The sequence below is a fragment of the Rhincodon typus genome, chromosome 30 (genome assembly GCF_021869965.1).
Source record: "Rhincodon typus isolate 14 chromosome 30, sRhiTyp1.1, whole genome shotgun sequence".
Lineage (NCBI taxonomy): Eukaryota > Metazoa > Chordata > Chondrichthyes > Orectolobiformes > Rhincodontidae > Rhincodon > Rhincodon typus.
The window spans coordinates 2,844,891-2,866,962 of record NC_063361.1 but is presented as its reverse complement, the minus strand read 5'-3'; the positions used below and the strand labels follow the sequence as shown (position 1 = coordinate 2,866,962).

Below are 22,072 nucleotides of genomic sequence, written 5' to 3'. Positions count from 1 at the left end.
CCCTCAACGTCCTAAGCTCCATTGAAAACAGTCCCACCCTATTTTTATAGTGCACACCCTCCATTCAACCCTCCAACAACATCTTGGTAAATCTGTTCTGAACCCTCTCCAATATAATAAAATCCTTCCTATAACAGGGTGACCAGAACTGCTTACAGTATTCCAGAAGAGGCCTCACCAATGTCCTGTATAACCTCTACGTGATGTTCCCAACTCCTATACTCGGAGGTCTGAGCAATGAAGGCAAGAGTGCTAACTACCTTCTTAACCACCCTGTCTATCTCTGACACAAATTTCAAAGAATTATACACCTGAATCCTTGAAACACCAGCCAGGGTCCTACCATTTGTTGTTTGTATTAACATCCATGTGCATTTGTCTGTTTAGCTGCATAATCTAAGTTTTTTTTTTGTCCTACACTTGTCTTGATCTTCCAGTTTAAGAGTTGGAAAGTTGATTTTTTTTTTGACATATACTTGGGTAGATTAGTGTTATGACTGAGTTAGGAGAATGAACTGGTTCCTTGTCCATACCTCCATAGGGCACAATGAAGTTTGAATTTAAAGAGGGAAGTAATACTGGCATTAGAATATACGTAGAGTACACACACCCACACCTATACCAGCCAGGTTCCTCAAGTAACAAAGAACCAGTTTATTGTAAACAAAATGTACTGAAGCAAAGATTATAAATAGAGGTTTAAACAATACTAACACAACCACGCTTCTTGAAAAATAACTCATGCAGCCCCCAGCTTTAAAAATAAATCTCTGCAGAGTTAAAAGTACCTTAGCCAAATAAGTTAAATTTGGGGAAAAAAATAGAGATTCATTCTTCCAAACGTTGGTCTGTCGGCAGAATTGTTTTACACAGGATGTTGCTTTGGATCATTTTTGGCTGCCTTTTCCTGGAGGCACTGGTGGTAGATTCTAAATTCTCCTTTCGGATCCTCCACTTTTGAAGAGGTTTTTCAGTGGGTTTACACATCAAACTTTGAAACTGGTTTTAGAAAATAAGAGCGAGATGGGGAAAAGACTTGTGCAATGCGCATATTCTCTTTTGGACTGGGTTCAAATCCAGAGTCCCTCACCTACAAATGCAGCATTGTTTCTGCTGTAGCTAGTGTCTTTTGTTTTGCACAGTGTTCTATACATATGACGAGTCAATTATATCATAAATTAATATTTGGATCACAGTTCTTCATAACAATCTTTATTTATGAAGATTCACACATACAGCCCTGTAAAGATATTGCTCTCGCCATCTCCCTAATGTCTACACTACAATGCTCGCTTGCTCCATTTTTTTTCTAAACTTCCATATTTTCACTGGACTCCATTTTTAGTGAAATAGAGATAGTTCATATGGAAATTCCTTAAATTTTCAAAGCCAGATCTCTCTCTACTTATGCTGAGGTTCGCTTATAAGGCAAGGTCTTTCTGTATAAGCATGTAGAAATGTATGAGTTAGGAGAAAGAATGGGTTGTTCAGACCCTTTTAACTGCTACTTAAACTTAAGATCATGGCTGATCTGATTTGTAATCTTCAACACATTGTTTCTGTGGACCCTGAATCTTTTGCTTGCATGCCATTCTGCCCATCATATCTGCGCTGGTCAACAAATATCTGACTATCCTTTTCCAGCTTTGGGTCCATAATTCTGGAGGCTGTAGCAATGCAAGTGAACATCTAAGTACTGCTTAAATATTATGAGAGTTTCTGGCTCAAATGCCTTTTCAAACAATGAGTTCCAGACTTCCTCCATCCTCTCAGTGGGGAAAAAAAGATTTTCTTAACTCTTCTCTTAATCTTCTACCTCCTTAAGTTCAACCTATGCCCTGATCATTGATCCCTCCACTAATGGAAAAATTGTCTTCGTATCTAACCTATCTATGCCCCTCATAATTTTATACACTTCAATCGGATCATCATTGCTGCTCCAACGAAAAATAACCCCAGCTTAACCAGTCTTTCCTCATAACTCAGCCCCCACCCCTGACAGCTTCCTGGTAAATCTCCTTTGCAGCCTTCTGTGCAGTCAAAGCCTTCCTATAATGTGGTGACCAGAACTGCACACAGCACTCCCAATTTTGGTCTAACCAACTTCTTATATTATTGTAGCAAGACCACCTTGTTCTTGTATTCTATGCCCGCACTAATAAAGGCAAATATCCCATTTTGATATGATTTATTATGGACACACGTACCGAGATACAGTGAAAGTATTGTTTCGCTTGCTATTCAGGCAGATTATATGATACGTACATTTCATCAGGGTAATAGAACAAAATGCAGAATGTAGTGTTACAACTATGGAGAAGGTCCAGAGAATATGAGAGGTCTGTTCAAAAGTTTGATAACATCGGGCAAGAATCTGGTCTTGAATCTGTTGGTATATTTCTATCTTCTGCCTATGGAAGAGGGTGGGAGAGTCTTATGTTGGCTGCTGTCCCGAGGCAGCAGGAAGTGTAAATGGAGTCAATAGATCTAAAATTGATTTTTGTCACGGACTGGGCTGCATTCACAAATCTCTGTAGTTTCTTTTGGTCTTGGGCATACAGTTGCCATACTGAGTTGTGATGCATCTGGATAAGATGCTTTCTATGACGCATCTGTTAAAAAATGGTAAGAGTTATTGTGGACATATGGAATTTCCTTAGCTGTCTGAGGAAGTAGAGTTGTTGGTGTGCTTTCTTGATTGTAGCATTGATGTGGATAGACCAGGAAAGATTGTTGGTGATGTTTACTCCGAGGATCTTGAAACTCTCGAACGGCTCCAATTCGGCACCATTGATACAGACAGTGACGTGTTCTGTACTCCTCTTCGTAAAGTTCTTGACCAGCTCCTCCTCTTTTGCTGACATTGGAGGAGAAATTGTCTTTACACCACAAAGTTTTGTATGTCTGTCCTGTACTCTATCTTGTCATTGTTTAAATGCCTGACCCACTGCAGTGGTGTCATCACGAACTTCTAAATGGGGTTAGAGCAAAATTTGGCCACACCGTTGTGACAGTATCAGGAATATAGTAACGGGCTAAGGACGCAGCCTTGTGGAGCACTGGAGTAGGAATTATCGCAGAGATGTTGCCTATCCTTACTGATTGTGATCTGTGGGTCAGGAAGTAGAGGATCCAGTTGCAGCGGGGAGCAGAGTCCTAGTTTTGGAGTTTCAAGATGAGTTTGGCTGGAATCATGTTGAAGATGGAGTTACAGTCAATAAATAGGTGTCTGTTGCAGGTATACTTAATAAAATAAGATGTTCCAGGGATGATTGTAGGGCCAAGAAAATTGCGTCTGCTGTGGACATGTTGTGATGGTAGGCAATTTGTAGTGGATAAAGACAATCTGGGAGGTTGGAGTTGATATGTGCCATTACTAAACTCACGAAGCACTTCATAATGATGGATGTTAGAGACACCGGGTGGTACGCTACCTGATTTCTCTTTGGTACTGGGATGATAATAGTTTTCTTGAAGCAGGTAGGAACCTCAGATCGGATTAAGGAAAGGTTAAAGATGACTTTCGTGTCCTTGATTGAAAACAAAATCTGGTTAGCCAGTTTGGATATTGTTTCATTCTTGGGGGTATGCGTCTCTGGCAAGGCCTGAATTTCCCATCAGGAGGCAGTGGTGGGCCATTCATAGCTCCTGCTGAGGGCAACTAAGAATCAGCCTCGTAGCTGTGAGTCTGGAATCACACGTAGGCCAGACTGGGTAAGGGTGGCAGATTTCCTTCCCTAAAGGGCGTTAGTGATTAGAGTTTTCACGCCAACTTGGGGGTTTCACGATCGATGTTAATGAGACTGGCATTTACTAATTAATTGAATTTAATTGCCTGGATCTGCCCTGTTGGGTTTTGAACTCTCATCTCTGGAGCCATTGGATTACTAATCCAGTATCATGTTAAGATGCTGTCCCAAGGGATAGACCTTAACAGGATCCGGCCAAGATGCTCTCGTTCCTCTGACTCAGAGGTTTGTGAGTTGAAGCACTAGATGTCTAGGCTGATACTTCCTTGCAGTGGTGCAGTTTAGGTAGCTATCATCCAGCAGAGATGTTAAGTTAAGACATCCCACTACTTTTTATAGTTTTTTGAAGTTTTGTCACAGTTCTGATGTAGTAAGCACCGTACCCAATTTACACGCAGTAATCTCCCACAGCAGCAAAGAGGGGGTCAATATTGGTCCAAAGAGAACTCCTCCTGCGATTCCCTGACAGGATCATTTACACCCACCTGATAGGGCAGACATGTCTTTGTAACACCAGTAGTAGCTCTGACAGTGTAGCACTCCCGCAGTATTGCACTGGGAGCATTAAGTCTGGATTATGTGTGGAAATCTCTGGAGTGAGACTGTGCCGCAGCTGACATGAGTACTTAACATACTTAACATGCGTATCCTGAGTGTTTATGTCACTGTTTTCCTCTGTGCTTTTTCGAGATTGGTACCTTTACAGTTCACGTTTTAGATAAATGTGAGGGTGCTGCATTTTGGAAAGGCAAATCAGGGCAGGACTTGTACACTTAATGGTGAGGTCCTGGCGAGTGTTGCTGAACAAAGAGAGTGCAGGTTCATAGTTCTTTTTAAAGTGGGGTCGCAGATAGACAAAATAATGAAGAAGGCATTTGGTATGCTTGCCTTTATTGGTCAGTGCATTGAGTATAAGAGTTGGGAGGTCGTGTTGCGGCTGTACAGGACATTGATGAGGCCACTGTTGGAATACTGCATTCGTTCAATTCTGCTCTCCCTGCTGTAGGCAGGATGTTGTGAAACTTGAAAGGGCTCAGAAAAGATTTACAAAGATGTTGCCAGGGTTTGAGGGATTGAGCTATGGGGAGAGGCTGAATAGGCTGTGTCTATTTTCCCTGGAACGTCAGAGGCTGAGGGGTGACCGAATAGAGGTTTATAAAATCATGATGGATAGATAGGGTGAATAGCCAAGGTCTTTTCCCCAGGGTATGGAGGTCCAAAACTAGAGGGCATAGGTTTAAGCTGAGAGGGAAAAGATTTAAAAGGGACCTAAGGAGCAACAATTTCATACAAAGAGTGGTGCGTGTATAGAATGAGCTGCCAGAGAAAGTGGTGGAGGCTGGTGCATTTACAATATTTAAAAGGCATCTGGATGGTATATGAATAAGAATGGTTTAGAGGAATATGGGCCAAATGCTGGCAAGTGGGACTAGATTAATTTAGGATATCTGGTTGGCATAGACAAGTTGGACCGATGGGTCTGTTTCCATGGTGTACGACTCTGACTCTATTTCTGCGAATACTCCTGCCAGCTGGTCCGCATATGATCTGAATGCATGACCAGAAATGCCATCTGGGCCAGTTGCTTTCTGTGGGTTCACCTTTAAGAAGGCTGATCTGACGTTGGCGGCAGTGACTGAGGGAGCAGGTGCACCTGAGGCTGTTGGGGCAGGTGACATCATTTGCTGCCCTTCTGCTCAAAACGAGCATAGAATGCATTGAACTCATTGGGGAGGGATGCATTGTTGCCAGTGATTCTACTCAACTTTGCTTTGTAGGCCATTATATCATGTCAGCCTTGCCATAGTTGACGTGTGTTCGTGTGGTTAGTCTAGTATTGTCTCTTGGTGTCACTGGCTTTGCGAAGGTTGTATTTAGATTTACTGTATAGACCAGGGTCACCCAACTTGAATGCCTCAGACCTGGCCTTCAGTAGGGAGTGTATCTTCCTGGAAACAAGGTTTCCAGTTGGAGCATACTTGGATCAACTTCATTGGCACGCAGTTCTCTAACTTATATTTACCTTCTTGTCCACCTTATCTGCCTGTCCTTCACTGATCTGTGGATGCACCCACCAAGGTCCCGCTGATCTTCAGTACTTTGCAGCACCCTACATTTTTCACTGTTCTGCCAAGCCGCCCACTCTGTGATACCTTCCACTTACAGTTTATAGCTATCTACTATTTACTGCTCTAACAATTTTTGTCATTGCAAGCTTCTGGATCATACCCCCTTTATTTAATATTTAAATCATTAATATACACCACAAACAGCAAGGGCTCCAGCACTGAGCCCTGCGGAACCCCACTGGAAATTGACTTCCAGATTCAGAAACCATCCTCTGCTTCCTGCCTTGCAGCTAGTTTGGATTCAGTGTGCCATTTTTGCCGTTGGCTGTTACTTTCTTGACCCAAAAAGGACATTATCAGAAAATTTGTGAAAGTCCATGCAGAGCACATCACATGCATTTATCTCATCAGCACTCCACTCCACTCCCCTCACTAACAAATCCTCTACCACAGTTGCAGTTCCACACTTCTTTCCACCTCTCTTTCCGCCTCTCTTCCCACCAGCCCAAGCCCAAACCCCAAGTAGCTGAAATGGTTCTGAGGAAGGATCACTGGATCTTAAACATTAACTGTGCTTTTTCTCTACAGGTACTGCCAGACCTGCTGAGGTTTTCAAATTCTGATTTTGTTTCTGATTTCCAGCATGCTTTTGGGTTTTTAACTAAAATCTCTTCCTCTATTAAGTGAAAACATTTAATTTTGAAGTCCTAAAATATTATTTATGTAAAGGTTTTAAGCTGTACTGGTGGACTAATTTAAATCAACATCCAGTCACAACACAAATTTCCACCAATAACCACCCTAAGTTTGGATTCAATTTTCCTCACAAATGAGCAATAACATTTGAGCTATCCTAATTATTTAATGCAGCCACATATTAGCTTTGTGATTCATTCACTTGGTGACCTGGATTCCTCTGCATCTCTAACCTTTTATGCTTTTTAAAAAATTCTTCCTGCCAAAATTAACAGTTTTACATTTCCCATACTCCATTTGATTGGCTACATCTTTATCCATTCACTTTTAACCAATCTATATCTCTTTGTATCCTTATTATGTCCTCTTCACATTTCACTTTTCTATCCATGTTGATTGTTTTAAAACTATTGCCACTATACAGGTTGCTTTTTGAGCCTACCTCTTTGTGTCATTGATGTTAGGCATTGATGCTAATTGTTACCTGTTTGCTACCCTTTTTAAATGCATGTATTAATAAATCCAAGTATCTGTCGCTGAATCCCATTTTGTGCTAACTGCTAGTTTATGGCATGTAGCTGATGAGTGCTTTGAAGATCGTAAAGTTTTAAGAATTTTTCTCCTTTTTGAAGCTCAAACAATTTATTTCGAAGGTAGTACCACACATTGAGCATTTTACATTGAGTAGTAAAATAACGCATCTTGCCCTGTGACAAGAATGCCAGTGATGAACCAAGATCTATAGTGAAGCTTCAGTTATTCCAATCCCAACAGTGCAGTAAGGGGTAATTTGGCCCATCAAATCAGCACTCACCGTCCAAAGAGCATCCCAGCCAGACCCAGCTCTTACCTGTTCCCCTGCTCAGCCTCCTCACGCCAAAACCTCTCGAGCAAAGGCCTCAGCACTTCCAATCTAACACTGGTCCACTTTCTTAATGACTGCTCCCTTGTACACCTTTACCTTGCCAGTCATCTTCCTCCGTTTTATCCTCATTTTAATTCCAGCATCGTTCCTATCATACACTTTGGAACAGCGGTTCAAATTATTTGTGCAGAGATGATCAGGCTGCAGTGTGTTTCCTTCAGTTGCCGGTTACTTCAGGGTCTGTTCAATGTGGAGCAGTAATTGGAGTCCAACAGGAGAGATTTCTCCGACGTACGAGATTGTTAGCTCAAAGCCATCAATTGAAACGCTGCTTAAAACTATATCAAACTTAATTTTGTCACGGCTTAATATGCTCATCTAAACTTGGCTTGACATTTATTATCATTTAATGTTGTGCTGCTGTCCCTGAAACTAGAGCACAATCTTGCTTCCTCTCCTGAAATCGAACCAGCAACTCTGCCACTGCCTACAAATTGAAGACAAATCTAGAAAATTGACTGAGCAGCAGAAGATGGAGTAAGGATGAGAATGGTGATTTCCCGCAAGGATTTGCATTGAGTGGTCATTATTTCGCCATAATTAACGTCCTGTTCTAATGTTAGAATAGAAAGACACATTTAAATCTGTAATGACTGCAAGATAGACAGCATTGTAAGCACTGTAGATGGAGGCACTAGTTATGGATTGAGTAAATGAACAGAGCTAGCAAATGGATTTCAGTCTAAGCCACTAAAGTCATCCACATTTTGAAACTAAAGAATTGAACAGGATACTTTCTAAATGCTAAAAATTAGAAACCTTGGAGGAATAGAGAGACTTGGAGGTCCATGCATGTCAATAAAATACCAACTATAGGCTTAGAGAATAATCAGAAAGGCTGAATGTTGTCCTTTAGATCTAGAGGAGTGGAAAACAACGGGGTAGACATCAAGACTTCACCTATACAAAGCTCTGGTTGGACCACATGTGGAATAACTGAGAGCAGTTTTGGGCGCCCTACATGTTAGAAAGGGGAGTAGATATACCAGAGTGATACTTGGACTCTAAGAATTTAATTACAACTTTGCAATACTGATTCTCTTCTCTGGAGCTTAGAAGATTTGGAGGTGATTTGATCATTTTTTTCTCTCTAACAAATGTAATTGAACTCCTCCAATTTGCTGTTGGAAAATTTATTTATAACTTCTTGTCCTTGCCCACTGAGGTCAGTTACAGCCAATTACAGCCAATGTGGTATGCACTGTGTAGCTGTTTTGCAGTGACTGCAGTTTCAGGTTTTAGCCGTGTTTGGGATATTTTTGCCTCTCCTGCCCTGTCTCCTAGTTCATTCACTTACTAAGGCATTACAGTGTTTATCCTATTTTAGAGTAGAGCATGAACGATGCACTAAAGAGTGAGGCATCTTCTAGAAAGATGGACAGAAACTTAAGGGGGAGTCTGAAATTCAGCCTCCACTCGCAAGAAGATACGTTTGTGTAAGGACTCTCCCATTTTTGCAAATGTTTGGCATTGCTGCAAAGTGTGGGCCAGCACCTCAAATTTGAGAGCACACATTGTTTAATCTGAGGCCTGTTTGTGTAATCTCTAGTAACTTCTTTTTGAATACCACTAGTGTGAGAAATAACTAATCAGCAGGGCAAAGATGAATGTGTAACATGTCTTAAATAGTAGATGCTTTTGTTTTCTCATTCTTTTTTTCTCCCTTCAAAAAATGCATGAATTCTGTCTCGGCTGAGCCTGGAAAGATGAGAATTGGCTGGTTATTATACGATATTCGGTATTACAGTGAATCCAAAACCCAGTAAAGTCTGTTGGTGAACAAATCGTGTGGCTGGGCAGTACAGAACACCTGATCTCTGTTTCAGTTCCAGATTCCCAATAAGTTAGCTGCTGTGATGGTGTGAATTATGTTTGCTTCGAAGGATAGAAAGTCAATACAAAGAAAGGAAGAAAATTTATCATGGTTACAAGTGTTTACACCTGAGTATACTGTTGGGGACAATGGAGAGCCTGGCTGATTTGCTTCCTTCTCCCTCTCATCCAGACTAGTGTAGCTAAAATCAGTTAAGATTCTCATCTGTCACCATAGTTTAACTCAGCATATGCTAAGAATAAAGCCTTTAGTGTATCACTCGGTCGTACACTACCCTGACAGAATTTAAGGAAGAACATCTGAGAAGCTGTAATAAATTTAGAAGGTTGCCTGAGCCTGCGGCTGTTGACAAATCAAAGCCATTTACTTTCCTAAGCAGCTATAAATTTCTGTGCAAGCTGAATTTTCCAGCACTCAATCATAAATAAAGAAATTACAGTAGACGTGTGATGTAACCACACTGCCAACTTTGTATCTGAACTTTTCTGCCATTGCCAGCCACACACCACCCCCCTCCATCTGCGTGACTACTCAACCAAAAACGCTTCCTTTTTGTCCTTTTGAGAGAGTGCCTGTACGTGGAATGACTGGATGTGCATTCACTGCTTCCAGTTCTCATCTTGCTGTAAAATAAACAATCCAATGGGATAAAAGCAAGTGGGTTTTGATACGTTATGAGTTGTTGCACCCACCAAATTGAAATGTTAGCAGTTTCACTGTTTTCTTTCAAGATGAAATCTCATGAAAATCCTTAAGGTTATGAAGAGTATTGACAAAACTGATTGAACCCTTTACTGTAAACAGTTTACTTTAAAGAGCAGGGAAAACCAGCTGGAATTCGCAAAGCTGTTGAAACCTTTCAGTACAGAAGTGAGGAACTAAGATGATTCGAGGGTTGTAAATTAAATTAATACATTTTGTAAGTTTTGACTTTTGTTACAGAAATTTCAAGAATACTTCTATAAATATAGAGGGAATTGATAAAAAATCATCCAAGCAACTGAATCATGATGTAGATTTTGAATCCCACAGGAAGCGAGTAGGAAGAACAAGAAGTTGATGAGTAAAGGAGGGATGTCAGTGGTCTTTTTATCAAAGAATAATAGAGTTGTATAATTATTGGTGAGATTAAAAAAAAGCAAATACGTGTTTATGGGTTATGTGCCTTTTGTTGGACTGGAAAGGGATTTATGGAGGACTGTTCCAAAAAAGTGTGCCAGACTTGTTTTGAATAACAACCATCTTCTGTTTCTTAGATGGTCAAGTTTGTAATGAATGCTGTTTTTTCTGCAGGTACTTCCAGCATAGACACCACTTGTACAATTTGGGGTCTGGAGACAGGACAGGTCCTCGGCCGAGTCAATCTGGTCTCTGGTCATGTGAAAACGCAACTTATTGCTCATGATAAAGAGGTAATGAAGTCTTATTGTATGCATGCTCGGTTCAATGCAGGATATGACGATACCCAATAAGTCAGTTGGTGAACGAATCATACAGCTGGGCAGTACAGAACACCTGGTCTCTGTTTCAGTTCCAGATTCCCACTAAGTTAGCTGCTGTGATGGTGTGAATTATCCTAGCATTGAAGAATAGAAAATCAATACAAAGAAAGGCGGAAAATTTATCATGATTACACATTGGCTATAATCTTTGTAAATGCTGCCTTCAAGAAAGGAAGGAGAGATAGTAAACTGTAGGCCATTTAGCCTAACATCTGTCATTGGGAAAATGCTGGAATTCATTATTCAAGTGATTGTGGTAGGACGTCTAGAAAATCATTGTGCAGTCAGGCTGAGTCAAAATGGATTTGTGAAAGTATAATAGTGTTTGATAGTTTTCTTGAATCTGTAACCAGCAATACAGATAAAGGAAAACATAAGGTTAGCGTGCAAGTACAACAAGTGATTAGAAAGGCAAATGGAATGTTACAATGCCTATGGTGCCTTTCCTTTGCTGGATGGCAATCCAAAGGCAAAGAAATGAAATAAAAAGTTGTGGAGTTTTGATACACTACACTGTAGAGGTCATTGATACTGCACCTAAAACACTATAGTTTTGGTCTCCTTACTTTAGGAAGGACATACTTGCATTGGAAACTGATCAGTGGACTGATTCCTGGGATGATGGGGTTGCTTTGAGGAAAGGTTGAGCTAATTGGGCCTATATTAATTGGCATTTAGAAGAATGAGAGGTAACTTTATTTAAACATGTAAGATTCCAACAGGGCTTGAGGGTGCAGATGTTGAGATGATGTTTCTCCTTATGCGGAATTTAGAACAACGGAGCAGAATTTGAGAATAAGAAGTCTTCCCATTTTAAGGCAGAAGTGAGAAGGAGTTTCTTCTCAGAATTGTTAACCTTTGAAATCTTCTTCCACAAAGAACAGTGGAGGCTGGGTCATTGAATGTACTTGACACTGAGTTGGATGGCCTTTTGGTCTACGGAGTGTTGTGGGTTATGGGGCACAGGCAAGAAAGTGCACTTGAGGCCAGAATTCAATCAGTCATGACCTTTTTTTTAATGATGGAGCAAGCTGAAGGGGCCATAAAGCCTTCTCCTGCTCCTATTCTTATGATCTTGTTTTAATAGAATTGCTAATGAGCAAAGGCACCATTGTGGGAGTACAACAATTATTTAATCTTGTTTTATGCCTAAAGGAGTCCTGAGATATTCTGTTTTGGTAGGTATAGTTTCTAATCTCAAGTCATTTAGGATAATGACTATTGATTTAATACTCTTGTTACAATGATTTAGTGATCAAGACAGATTGGCTGTAGTAACCACTTGCTGATAGTTCCTTAATCATCATCTACTATTCTGCGTAATCCAGCATATTGATCGGCAATAATTGTAAAAATGAGCGCTGTGTCTGTTGGACTGTAAATGTTCTTAACTGGTTAGTAGTAAAAGATGCTAATGATTCAGTAACTCTGCTTCTGAGCAATGATAAGTATTTAAAATGTCTGATGCTCTCGGTTCTTGATGAGTACAGAGGCAATGAATGGAACAAAAGCTTTTTGTTTTCAACATTGAATGAGATCTGTTTCAAAGTGCTTTTGGGTTCAAAATTTTAAATCTCTTTTTTCCAAACATGTTGCCAGAAGTGCTGAGTTTCTGCAGCATTTTCTATTTTTATTGCATGAGAACTGCTCGACTTGTTCCCTGGGTATGGGTCCTGTATGTTGCACCGTGCAAAGTAACCAGAATCTGCCAATACCAGTGACTCTGGAGGTAGTTTGTCTAAATTGCTAGCCTTGTTGAGACCTGATAGTTTGATATTTGGTTTGCAGCCAGTGCAATCCTGTACTTTATGCACAGTTTGTAGAATGGAGGCTTTGTAACTGTAGCTAAATTAAAAATATTGACATTCTGAGCAACACTTCTTTGTAGCAGAGCGCTGTTAGGGAAGAACTAGCTGTACTAAGTATGACGAAAATTGCTAACTGTTTTAGCAGCAGCTGAATGATTACTTGTGCTACTTGCCTAAATTAATTTTCACTGGTTCCGCTGATGAGTGGAAAAAGATGGTGCTATCATAGAATAGCGCAGATGGAGGAGATTTGCCCCATTGAGTCTGCAGCTGTATCCATGATTGGGTAATTATAGACATCTTTTAAAAGTTTTTATTTTCAAAATTACTGATTTGCAATAACTTTAAACACTCAACAAGTTGAGTGATGGGCAGATGAATGGTAGTTAAGTGTATTGTGGAAAAATCCACTTTGCTAGCACAAAAGGGAAGGTGGATTATAATTTTAATGGTGTTAGATTGGGAGAGAAGGAGGTGCAACAAGACCTGGATGCCCTTGAATACCAGCTGCTGAAAGTAAGTAGGCAGTGCTGCTGGTGGTAAGGAAGGCAAATGGTATGTTAGTCTTCACAGCAATAGGATTTGAGTACAGGAGCAGGGATATCATACTGCATTTCTACAGGGCTTGGTGAGACCACACCTGGAGTATGGTGCAGTTTTGGTCTCTTTATCAGAAGAAAAATATTCTGGATATGGAGGGAGTGCAATAGAGGTTTACCAGACTTGTTCCTGGGATGGCAGGACTGACATAGGAAGAAAGACTGGATAAGTTAGGACTGTATTCACTGGGGTTTAGAAGAATGAGGGGGAATCTCATTGAAACCGAAAATATTCCAACAGGACTAAACTGGGTAAACACAGCAAGAACGTTCCCAATGAATGGGGAATCCAGAATCTGAGTCACGGTTTAAAGATGTGGGGTAGGCCGTTTAGGAAATTTCTTCATCTGGACAGTAATGAGCCTATGGAATTCTCTGCCACAGAAAGTGGGTGAAGCCAAAATATTGAATGTTTTCAGAAGGAAACATTGGGCTGGGTCAGATTGAACTGTAGAGCAGCTTTGAGCAGCTGAATGGCCTACTGCTGTTTTTATTTTTGAGTCTGCTTATTGCCCTTATTTGGGGATCAGTTTAGCTCAATTGACTGGACGGCTGGTTAGCCACAGCATAGAGTTGAGTCCTGCCCCAGCTGAGGTTACCACGAAGGCTTCTCCTTCTTAACCTATCCCCTCACTTGAGGTGTTGTGACTCTCGGGTTAAACCACTACCAGTTGCCTGTCTAATGACAGAGCAGCCTGATAGTCTGGTAAGACCATTGTACTCTGGTACCATAGTCTGGTAAGACTCTGGTGACTTCCTTACGCTTATTGCCCATGTTTTACTGATTATGGGGGATATGGAAAGCCAGTTGAGATAAAGTGAAGTTAAACAATTGTTATCTGGAAGTGAACTGTTTCTTCCACTTTCGGCAGCGCAGGTGCCCATTTAAATGCAGTGTTGGGTCTAGACAATAGAGCACCTTCTATTCCAAATGTTGCACACCAGCATCAAATACTTTAGGACAGCTGCATTATGGCTAAATGCTGCCTAAAACACCCTTCACTCTGCCCAGAAGTGTATTAAAGTTGTACGTTAAGTGATGGGTATAGTACCATTGAGGCCGCCTTCATCTTGTATAAGGTACTCACCTGGTCTCTGTTGTGACTGCCAATTAATTGCTGAAGTTAGAACAAGTTCTGCATTTTTGGGTACGTTAAATATTGAGTCTTGCTCCAAGTTGGACCCTTCAGCAGGCAGTGTAAACTATTAAACCCAGATTCATAAGCTGAAAAATAATCGTTTACCTTTGCGTAGCTGATGGGTCACAGTTTTCATTTGCGAGAGGAGAGAATGGTAGACTGGAAAACATTTCTAAAGCATAATAACGTCACAAATAAGTGGGGAGAAGTTGAAAGACTAAGCAGGATTGAAAACACTTAGTTGAAAATGAAATTGTATTTGCCTCTTCCTCTCCTGAAAGTGCTGATGATAAGGCAGCGTGATTGCTCAAACTTGCTGTTCTTTCTTATCTGCAGGTTTATGACATTGCATTCAGCAGGGCAGGAGGTGGTAGAGATATGTTTGCCTCTGTGGGTGCAGATGGTTCAGTGCGGATGTTTGATCTTCGACACTTGGAGCACAGCACTATCATCTATGAAGATCCCCAACACCATCCATTGCTTCGCTTGTGTTGGAATAAGCAAGATCCCAATTACCTAGCTACTATGGCAATGGATGGAATGGAGGTGAGTAGCGATAAACAAGTTTGGAAATTAATAATATCTCCTCAATAGCATAATTGATGTTTCCCCCATATGTTGAACTGAGTTCTGCACACTGAGGCAGTCCTGCATTCAATCCCAATCTGTTGTGATTAAGCAACTATTTCTTTTTTGTCCCTTCCCTCCCCACAACACCTCCAGAGAGACACTGTGTACCTATTCCTGGTACTGTACAGCGAACACAGCTAGAATTAAATGCTGAAAATGGAATGTTAACTTTTAAAATTAGTAATAGTTGATTAGCCATGTGAAAGCCTACCAACGAAGGCTAGACATTTAGGTAAAGCCGCCAAAGATACCCTACAACTGTGAATATTACTCCAACATAAGCATCGCATCCACTAACCACTAATGCAGGTTTAGTTTGTACATTGTATGATATTTGTAACCTACATGAAGGTCAATGCAATTTGATACTTTTGAAGAGTGAAGAAATGGGCCAGGAGATTGCATCTTTTGCTCCAGTACAGACAGGGCAGTACGCTGCATAAAACTATTCCTTTGAACATCAGGTTAATGCAAAAATGACTTTAATCCTTCAAGCCCAGGATAGTTTTATTGCTGTGTGTTCATTATTTCAGACTTTTGTGACTGGTTAGTGGAAACTTGAGACTTGCTCAAATCCAATTAGGTCACACCAATGTCTTATACACGTTGCACCCCAGCCATACTGTGAAAGTTAATTCACAATGTGACTCAGTCTTTGTTGTATCAAACTAGTGGTGCGAATGAACGAATTGGCCATGCTCAGTGTCCTACAAATCGTGATGTCACTGCAGTAATTATTTGTGCACTACTTTTGTTGGCGAGCAACTGAGACTGCTTTACAACTTGCCTGCTGTTGAGAAGATCAGTACATCTCAGCAGGAGCGAATAGGAGTGTACTTAGTCAACCTTCAGCAAGGATAGAATAAGCAATCCATGGCAAGTAGCATCAACAGCAGTCAATGCAGTCTGAGATGTTTTGGTCAGAGGCAGAGAACAAATTCAGATGTGAGATGGTCTAATTGCTTCTGTAGAGATGAGCTCTTCATCATACTTATGACTCTAATGTTTTTATGACTATATAAGTAAAAGGACCTTTGGCGATTGAGGCCGGGTAAGTCAAAAACAACCACTTAAGTAACCCGAGACAACAAGGTGCAGGGCTGGATGAACACAGCAGGCCGAGCAGAAAGGCTGACGTTTCGGGCCTAGACCCTTCCCCATTTTCCAACAGTTGGCCCACAGCCTTGTATGCCTTGCTATCGCAAGTGCTGATCTAAATACTTTATAATTGTTATGAGGGTTTCTGCATCATACTATCCTTACAGGCAGAGTGTTGAAGATTCCCACCACCCTCTAGGTGAAAAAATATTTCCTTACATCTCTACTAGACCTTCTACTCCTTACCTTAAATCTATGCCCCTTGGTCATTGATCCCTCCATCAACGGAAAGAGTCCCTTCCTTTCAATCATGTCCTTTGCTGTCTCTTCTGCTCTAAGGCAAACAGCGCCGGTCTGTTCCATCTCTCTTTATAACTGAGTTTCTCAAGCCTAGGCAACATCCTCTCTCTGGTGCAATCCCTCCTATAATGTGGATTCCAGAACTGCACACAATACTCCAGCTGTTGCCTAACCAACGTTTTACACAGTTCTAGTGAAACCTCCTGAACTTAAATTCTATGCCTTGACTAATAAAGGCACATATACCGTATACCTTCTTAACCACTATATCCACCTGTCCTGAAACCCAAGTCCCTCTGATTCTTGATTAATTCCAGGGTCCTACCATTCATCATGCATTCTATTGCCTTGTTTGTCCTGCCCAAATGCATCACCTCACATTTATCCAGATTAAATTCCATTTGTTGCTGATCAGCCCATCTGACCAATTGTCTATATCCTCTTGTAGTCTAAGGTAATCCTTTTCACTTTTTGCCACCCCACCAATTTTTGTATCGCCTGCAAACTTATTGATCAACCCTCCTACATTCAAGTCTAAATCATTTATATAAACCCAAAGAGCAAGGTTTCTGATGCTGAATCCTGTAGGATCCTACTAGATACAGATTTCCAGTTGGAAAAACACCCCTCAAATATCACCCAGAGCTTGCTGCCATTCAGCCAATTGTGGATCGAATTTGACAAATTTCCATGGATCCCATGGGCTCTTAATCTCCCATGCAGGACCTCGTAGAAGCCTTGTTGAAGTCGAAGTAGCTTACATCAAAAACATTGCCCTCATCCCCACACCTGGTCAGCTCTTCAAAAAAGTCAGCCATGTTGGTCGGACATGACCTCCCATTAACAAAACCATGCTGGATGTTCTTGATTAATCCTTGCCTCAGAATTGCTTCCAGTAGTTTCCCCATCACCAAGGTCAGACTGATCAGCTGAGGTGGTATGGTTTATCTCGTGCTGCCTTCTTGAATATTGTACCACACTGGCTATTCTCTAACACTTCTCCTGAGGCCAGAGAAAAATTGCATGTTTTTGTGATCGCCTCCCTCTGAAGGTTATCTACTTTTAAGCCTGCCAGAGTGCTCAGAGCCTCCCCTCTGTTAATTTCTATAATTGTATCACCAGACTTTCTCGCTGATTTCCATACCTGTATTATTCTTCTCACTAGTGAACACCAACACAAAATATTCATTTAGACCCCTGCCTGCATCATCTGGCTGCAAACACACCTGTAGTCCTTAAAGAGCTCTACTCTTTCCCTCATTATCCTTTTACCCTTAATGTAAAACAAGTTAGGATTTTCCTTTACCTGCCAATATCCTTTCCTATCCCTTTAAGTTTGGTCCTGCACATTCTATACTCCTTTAATTCTTTGAGCCCTCAGCATCTGCCTCCCTTTTTCTATTAAACCAGTGCTCTATATTCTTTGACATCCAGGGCTCGCAGGATTTGATGGTCCCGCCCTTTTTTTTTGGAACATGTTGGGCTGTTCTAGAGCCAACATTACAGCACACAAAGTGGCCATTTTGCCCATTGAGTTCATGCCACATCTCAAAGGAATCCAGTCAGTCACCAACCATGAATTCCTGTGGATGTGTTTCCATGTGCCCATCAATTTATTTTTGAAATTGTTGATCTCTGCTTTTGTAGTGTACTTCAAGTGAATTGTCACTTGTCCGAGGGGAAAAATATATTTTTTGCACCCTATTGTACCTCTCATCTAAAACAAGACTTAAATCTTTGGCCCCTGTTACGTATGGGATCAGCTAATGGGGTCACTTTTTGTTGCCTTTTTGCCTAAATCTGTCATAAGCGTGCACCTCTTATTGCCCCTCAATCTCCTTTACTACAGTAAGAACAACAGCAGCTTAACTTTGTAGTTAAATCCCTCATTCTGAAACCATCCTGGTAAATCTCCTCTGTACCCTTTTGAGGACCAGCGTGCTCTTATGTGACCAGAACTGGACTTGATACTTATTCAATATGCTGCTGTTGACTCTCAGCATGTCCTGCCATCTTTGAAGATTGCATATGTGAACTCCCAGCTCCCTCTGCCTCTTTAGAACTATCATTAAATCTATAGTTTGTTTCTTCTTAAGCTGAGAGAGTCATGTGAGATACAAGGGGGTGGGAAGAGTCACCTTTTACTCAAGAAAGTAAGGCCCTGATTGGGGGATTCTGTGAGCCTCGGTTGATGATGAAACCAACGAATTTTTCATGATGGTGGATAAGCTGGAATTTCGAGGAACAATGATTGCTTATAGATGCAATGTCATTTGTGAAGAGGACAGTAATCAATGGGAAACTGGAAACTGCCATATGGATTCTTTGCCCCTGTCATATCGCTGATTGAAGTTGAAAATGGAAGGGTCATTGCAAGCAATTGAAGAGGACAGTGCCAGAGTGGGGCATGCAGAAATAAGCAGAAGGCCTGGAAAGCCTGCTACTACTCCCTTCTCTCAAAACGCATTCCTTTCACCTTTTTAGCTGCCACTTGTCTGTTCGTTGCTTTCAATGTCCTATCTATTTCCTGTTGCAGTTTAATTGTAACATCCTTATTGTTTGGCACACCTGTAAGTTTGGTATTGTGCAAATGTTGAATTTGAACCCTATACACTTAAGTCTCAATTATATCAAGGAACATTGTGGTTCCGGTACTGACACCACTGTATATCCTCCTCTACTCTAAGAGTAAAAGTTACTGCTATTGTTTGTTTCCTGTCACTTGGACAACGTCATGTCATTGTCATTTTTAGACTTTTCAGCAGTGTTGACGGCCACTGTGGCACTCATACGTAGGAAGTCCGTAAACTTCTTAGCTAACAATGTGTTAACATCAGGTTAATTATATTATGGCAAGTCAGTGAGAATGTTGATTATTCATATTGCATCTAGTCACTTTTGCATTCAGGTGAGTAATCCTGTCCTGAAACCCCATACTTCACGGTTACCTTATTGTCATTAATTACTCTTTTTGTAGTGTGATGAGCCAAAACCACATGTCCTTCTTTTGCAGGTGGTTATTCTCGACGTTCGTGTGCCCTGCACTCCTGTGGCCCGGCTGAACAATCACCGAGCATGTGTGAATGGCATTGCTTGGGCTCCACATTCTTCATGTCACATCTGCACTGCAGGTAAAGGCCAAATGCTTTAGTAATTTGTTCCAATCCAGAATAAAGGTTGTTGCCCCCAGAACAATGTAGTTTATTTTTCAGAAATGCATATCAGAAAGTTTGATACTTGGGCTGGATTACGGTCACATCCAGTGCAGTAGATTTAAGCATGTGACTCCCACCAGCTACAAGTTGTGTTCTGACTGAACAAAACTACTTCTTTCCCCTCAGTACTTTGAAGATGTTTGTGTTGATTAGGCTCAGTGTTAGAAGTAGAACTTTTCAGCAGGCAACTACCATGGGTGCAATACTGGTTAAGTGAAGTGTAAGGTTCCCTCCATTCTGCAGTACTGCAGAAGGGCATCTCAGTTGCCTTCATCTGGCACTTTCCATGGATCACACCGGATCTGAGATTACTACAGAACTGTTTTCTGCTGCTGGCTCTTATCACCTTGGGCAGATTGAAATTCTCTGAATTCTTTCTTAGTTAAAGGTAGAATTTTACAGCATATTTTTGTTTTATTCATTTACTTAACACTTTCCTTTTAAAGTTATTGTGGAGGCTGCTTCCACCACTGTTTCTATTTGGATGCTCCATGTCCTGACAACCTTTCACTTACAAAAACAAAGTTGCTGGAAAAGCTCAGCAGGTCTGGCAGCATCTGTGAAGGAAAGAAACAGAGTTAATGTTTCAGGTCTGGTGATCCTTCCTCAGAACCTTTCACTTAGCCTCCCTTCGTTCTTTGGGGGATGAACTGAAGTGTATGACCTCTGATTAGTGACTCATCTTGGATGTCAAAATGGATTATCTCTATTTAAAACATCAAAATCTATCACCATTTTGAAAATGTCGATCAGATTTCCTTTAGACCCTCCTTGTTCCAGTGTCACGGTTTCTCTAGACTCTTAAAGCCAAAATATCTCGTCCCCTAAAATGTCATAATTAATTTGCCCAAAACTGGCTTATTCTGTAATCTGTGAGTTTGCCATTATCATTTTCATATTTTTATCCTATTTATAACACTAGGAATGTATCTAAATCTGCCTTCTTTTGCTTTTTCAAGTTTTGTCCTGTAATGCATCTTTTATCTCAGTTCTCCAAAAACGTCCCTGATTTCTCAGTATAAATTTTCTTCCAACATCCCAAAATATATTAAGCTTTTTGTCTTTTTTCTAATTCATTTTTTTGGATGTGAGCATCGCTGCCTGGGCCAGCATTTATTGCCCGAAACTAGTTGCCCTTGAGAAGGTGATGGTGTACTGCCACCTTCCTGCCACCTGGACAACTGCTGTAGTCCACCTGATGTGGGTTGACCCACAATGCGTTTAGGGAAGGAATTCCAGAATTTTGACCCTGCGATGGTGAAGGAACTGCAATATATTTCCAAGTCAAGATGGTGAGTGGTTTAGAGAGGAATGTGAAAATGGTGTTCCTATGTATCTGCTGCCCTGGTCTTTCTAGATGGAAGTGGTTGTGGATTAGGAAGGTGCTGTCTAAGGATCTTTGGTGAATTTCTGAATGCATCACGTAGATAGTTGCAACAGTGTGTACTGAGTGCCGATGTTGGAAGGAGTGGATGTAGTGCCAATCGAGCTTTGTCCTGGATGGTGTCAAGCTTCTTGAGTGTTGTTGGAGCTGCACCCTTCCAGGCAAGTCCGGAGTATTTGGTCATATTCCTGACTTGTGCCTTGTAGATGGTGATGAGGCTTTGGCGGGGTTATGGAGGTGAGTTACTCACCACAGTATTCCTAGCTTCTGACCTACTTTTGTAGTCACTGTGTTTATATGGCAAGTCCAGTTGAGTTTTTGGTCAGTGTAACCCCTAGGATGTTGATAGTGGGGGATTCAGTAGTGATAATATGTCAATGGGGCAGCGGTTAGATTGATGATGGCCATTTGTGTGGCACGAATGTTACTTGCAACTTGTCAGCCCAAGCCTGGATATTGTCCAGATCTTGTTGCATTTGAACACTGACTGCTTTAGTGTCTGAGGAGTTGTGAATGGTGCTGAACTTGTTTAATCACTGGCAAACATTCACACTTCTGATCTACTGATGGAGGGAAGGTCATTGATGGTTGGGCCTAGGACACTCCCTGAGGAACTCCTGCAGAGATGTCCTGGAACTGAGATGCCTGACCTCCATTCAACCACGACCATCTTCGTATGTATGACCCCAACCAGCTGAATGTTTGCTCTGATATTCATTGATTCCAGTTTTGCTAGGGCTCCTTGATGCTATAGTCAGTCGAATGCAGCTTCAATGTTCAAGGGCTGTCACACTGTCGTCACCTCTGGAATTCAGCTGTTTTGTCCATGTTTGAACCAAAGCTGTAATGGGATCAGGAGCTGATTGTTCCGCCAAAGATATCAACTGAAAATCCATGAGCAGGTTATTGCCTGATAGCACTTGCATCAACACCTTCCGTCACTTTTCTGATGATCGAGAGTAGACTGGGGCAGTAATTGGCTGGGTTGGGTTTGTCTGCTCTTTATGTGCAGGTAATACCTGGCAATTTTCTGCATTGTTGGGTAGACAGCAGGTTTATAACTGTACCAGAACACTTGGCTAGGAGAGTGGCAAGTTCTGGAGCACAAGCTTCAGTACTATTGC

At 41.2% G+C, this 22,072-nt stretch overlaps 1 protein-coding gene across 1 annotated transcript in view; it reads left to right on the top strand.

Annotated features, from left to right (window-relative positions):
- dcaf7 (ddb1 and cul4 associated factor 7) overlaps positions 1 to 22,072 on the top strand; it is a 52,526-nt gene that overhangs the window by 18,363 nt on the left and 12,091 nt on the right. The window contains exons 2-4 of the mRNA XM_048614561.1: positions 10,567 to 10,685; positions 14,658 to 14,867; positions 19,363 to 19,480. Coding sequence (XP_048470518.1) covers positions 10,567 to 10,685; positions 14,658 to 14,867; positions 19,363 to 19,480 — 447 coding nt within the window. The remainder of the gene's footprint in view (positions 1 to 10,566; positions 10,686 to 14,657; positions 14,868 to 19,362; positions 19,481 to 22,072) is intronic.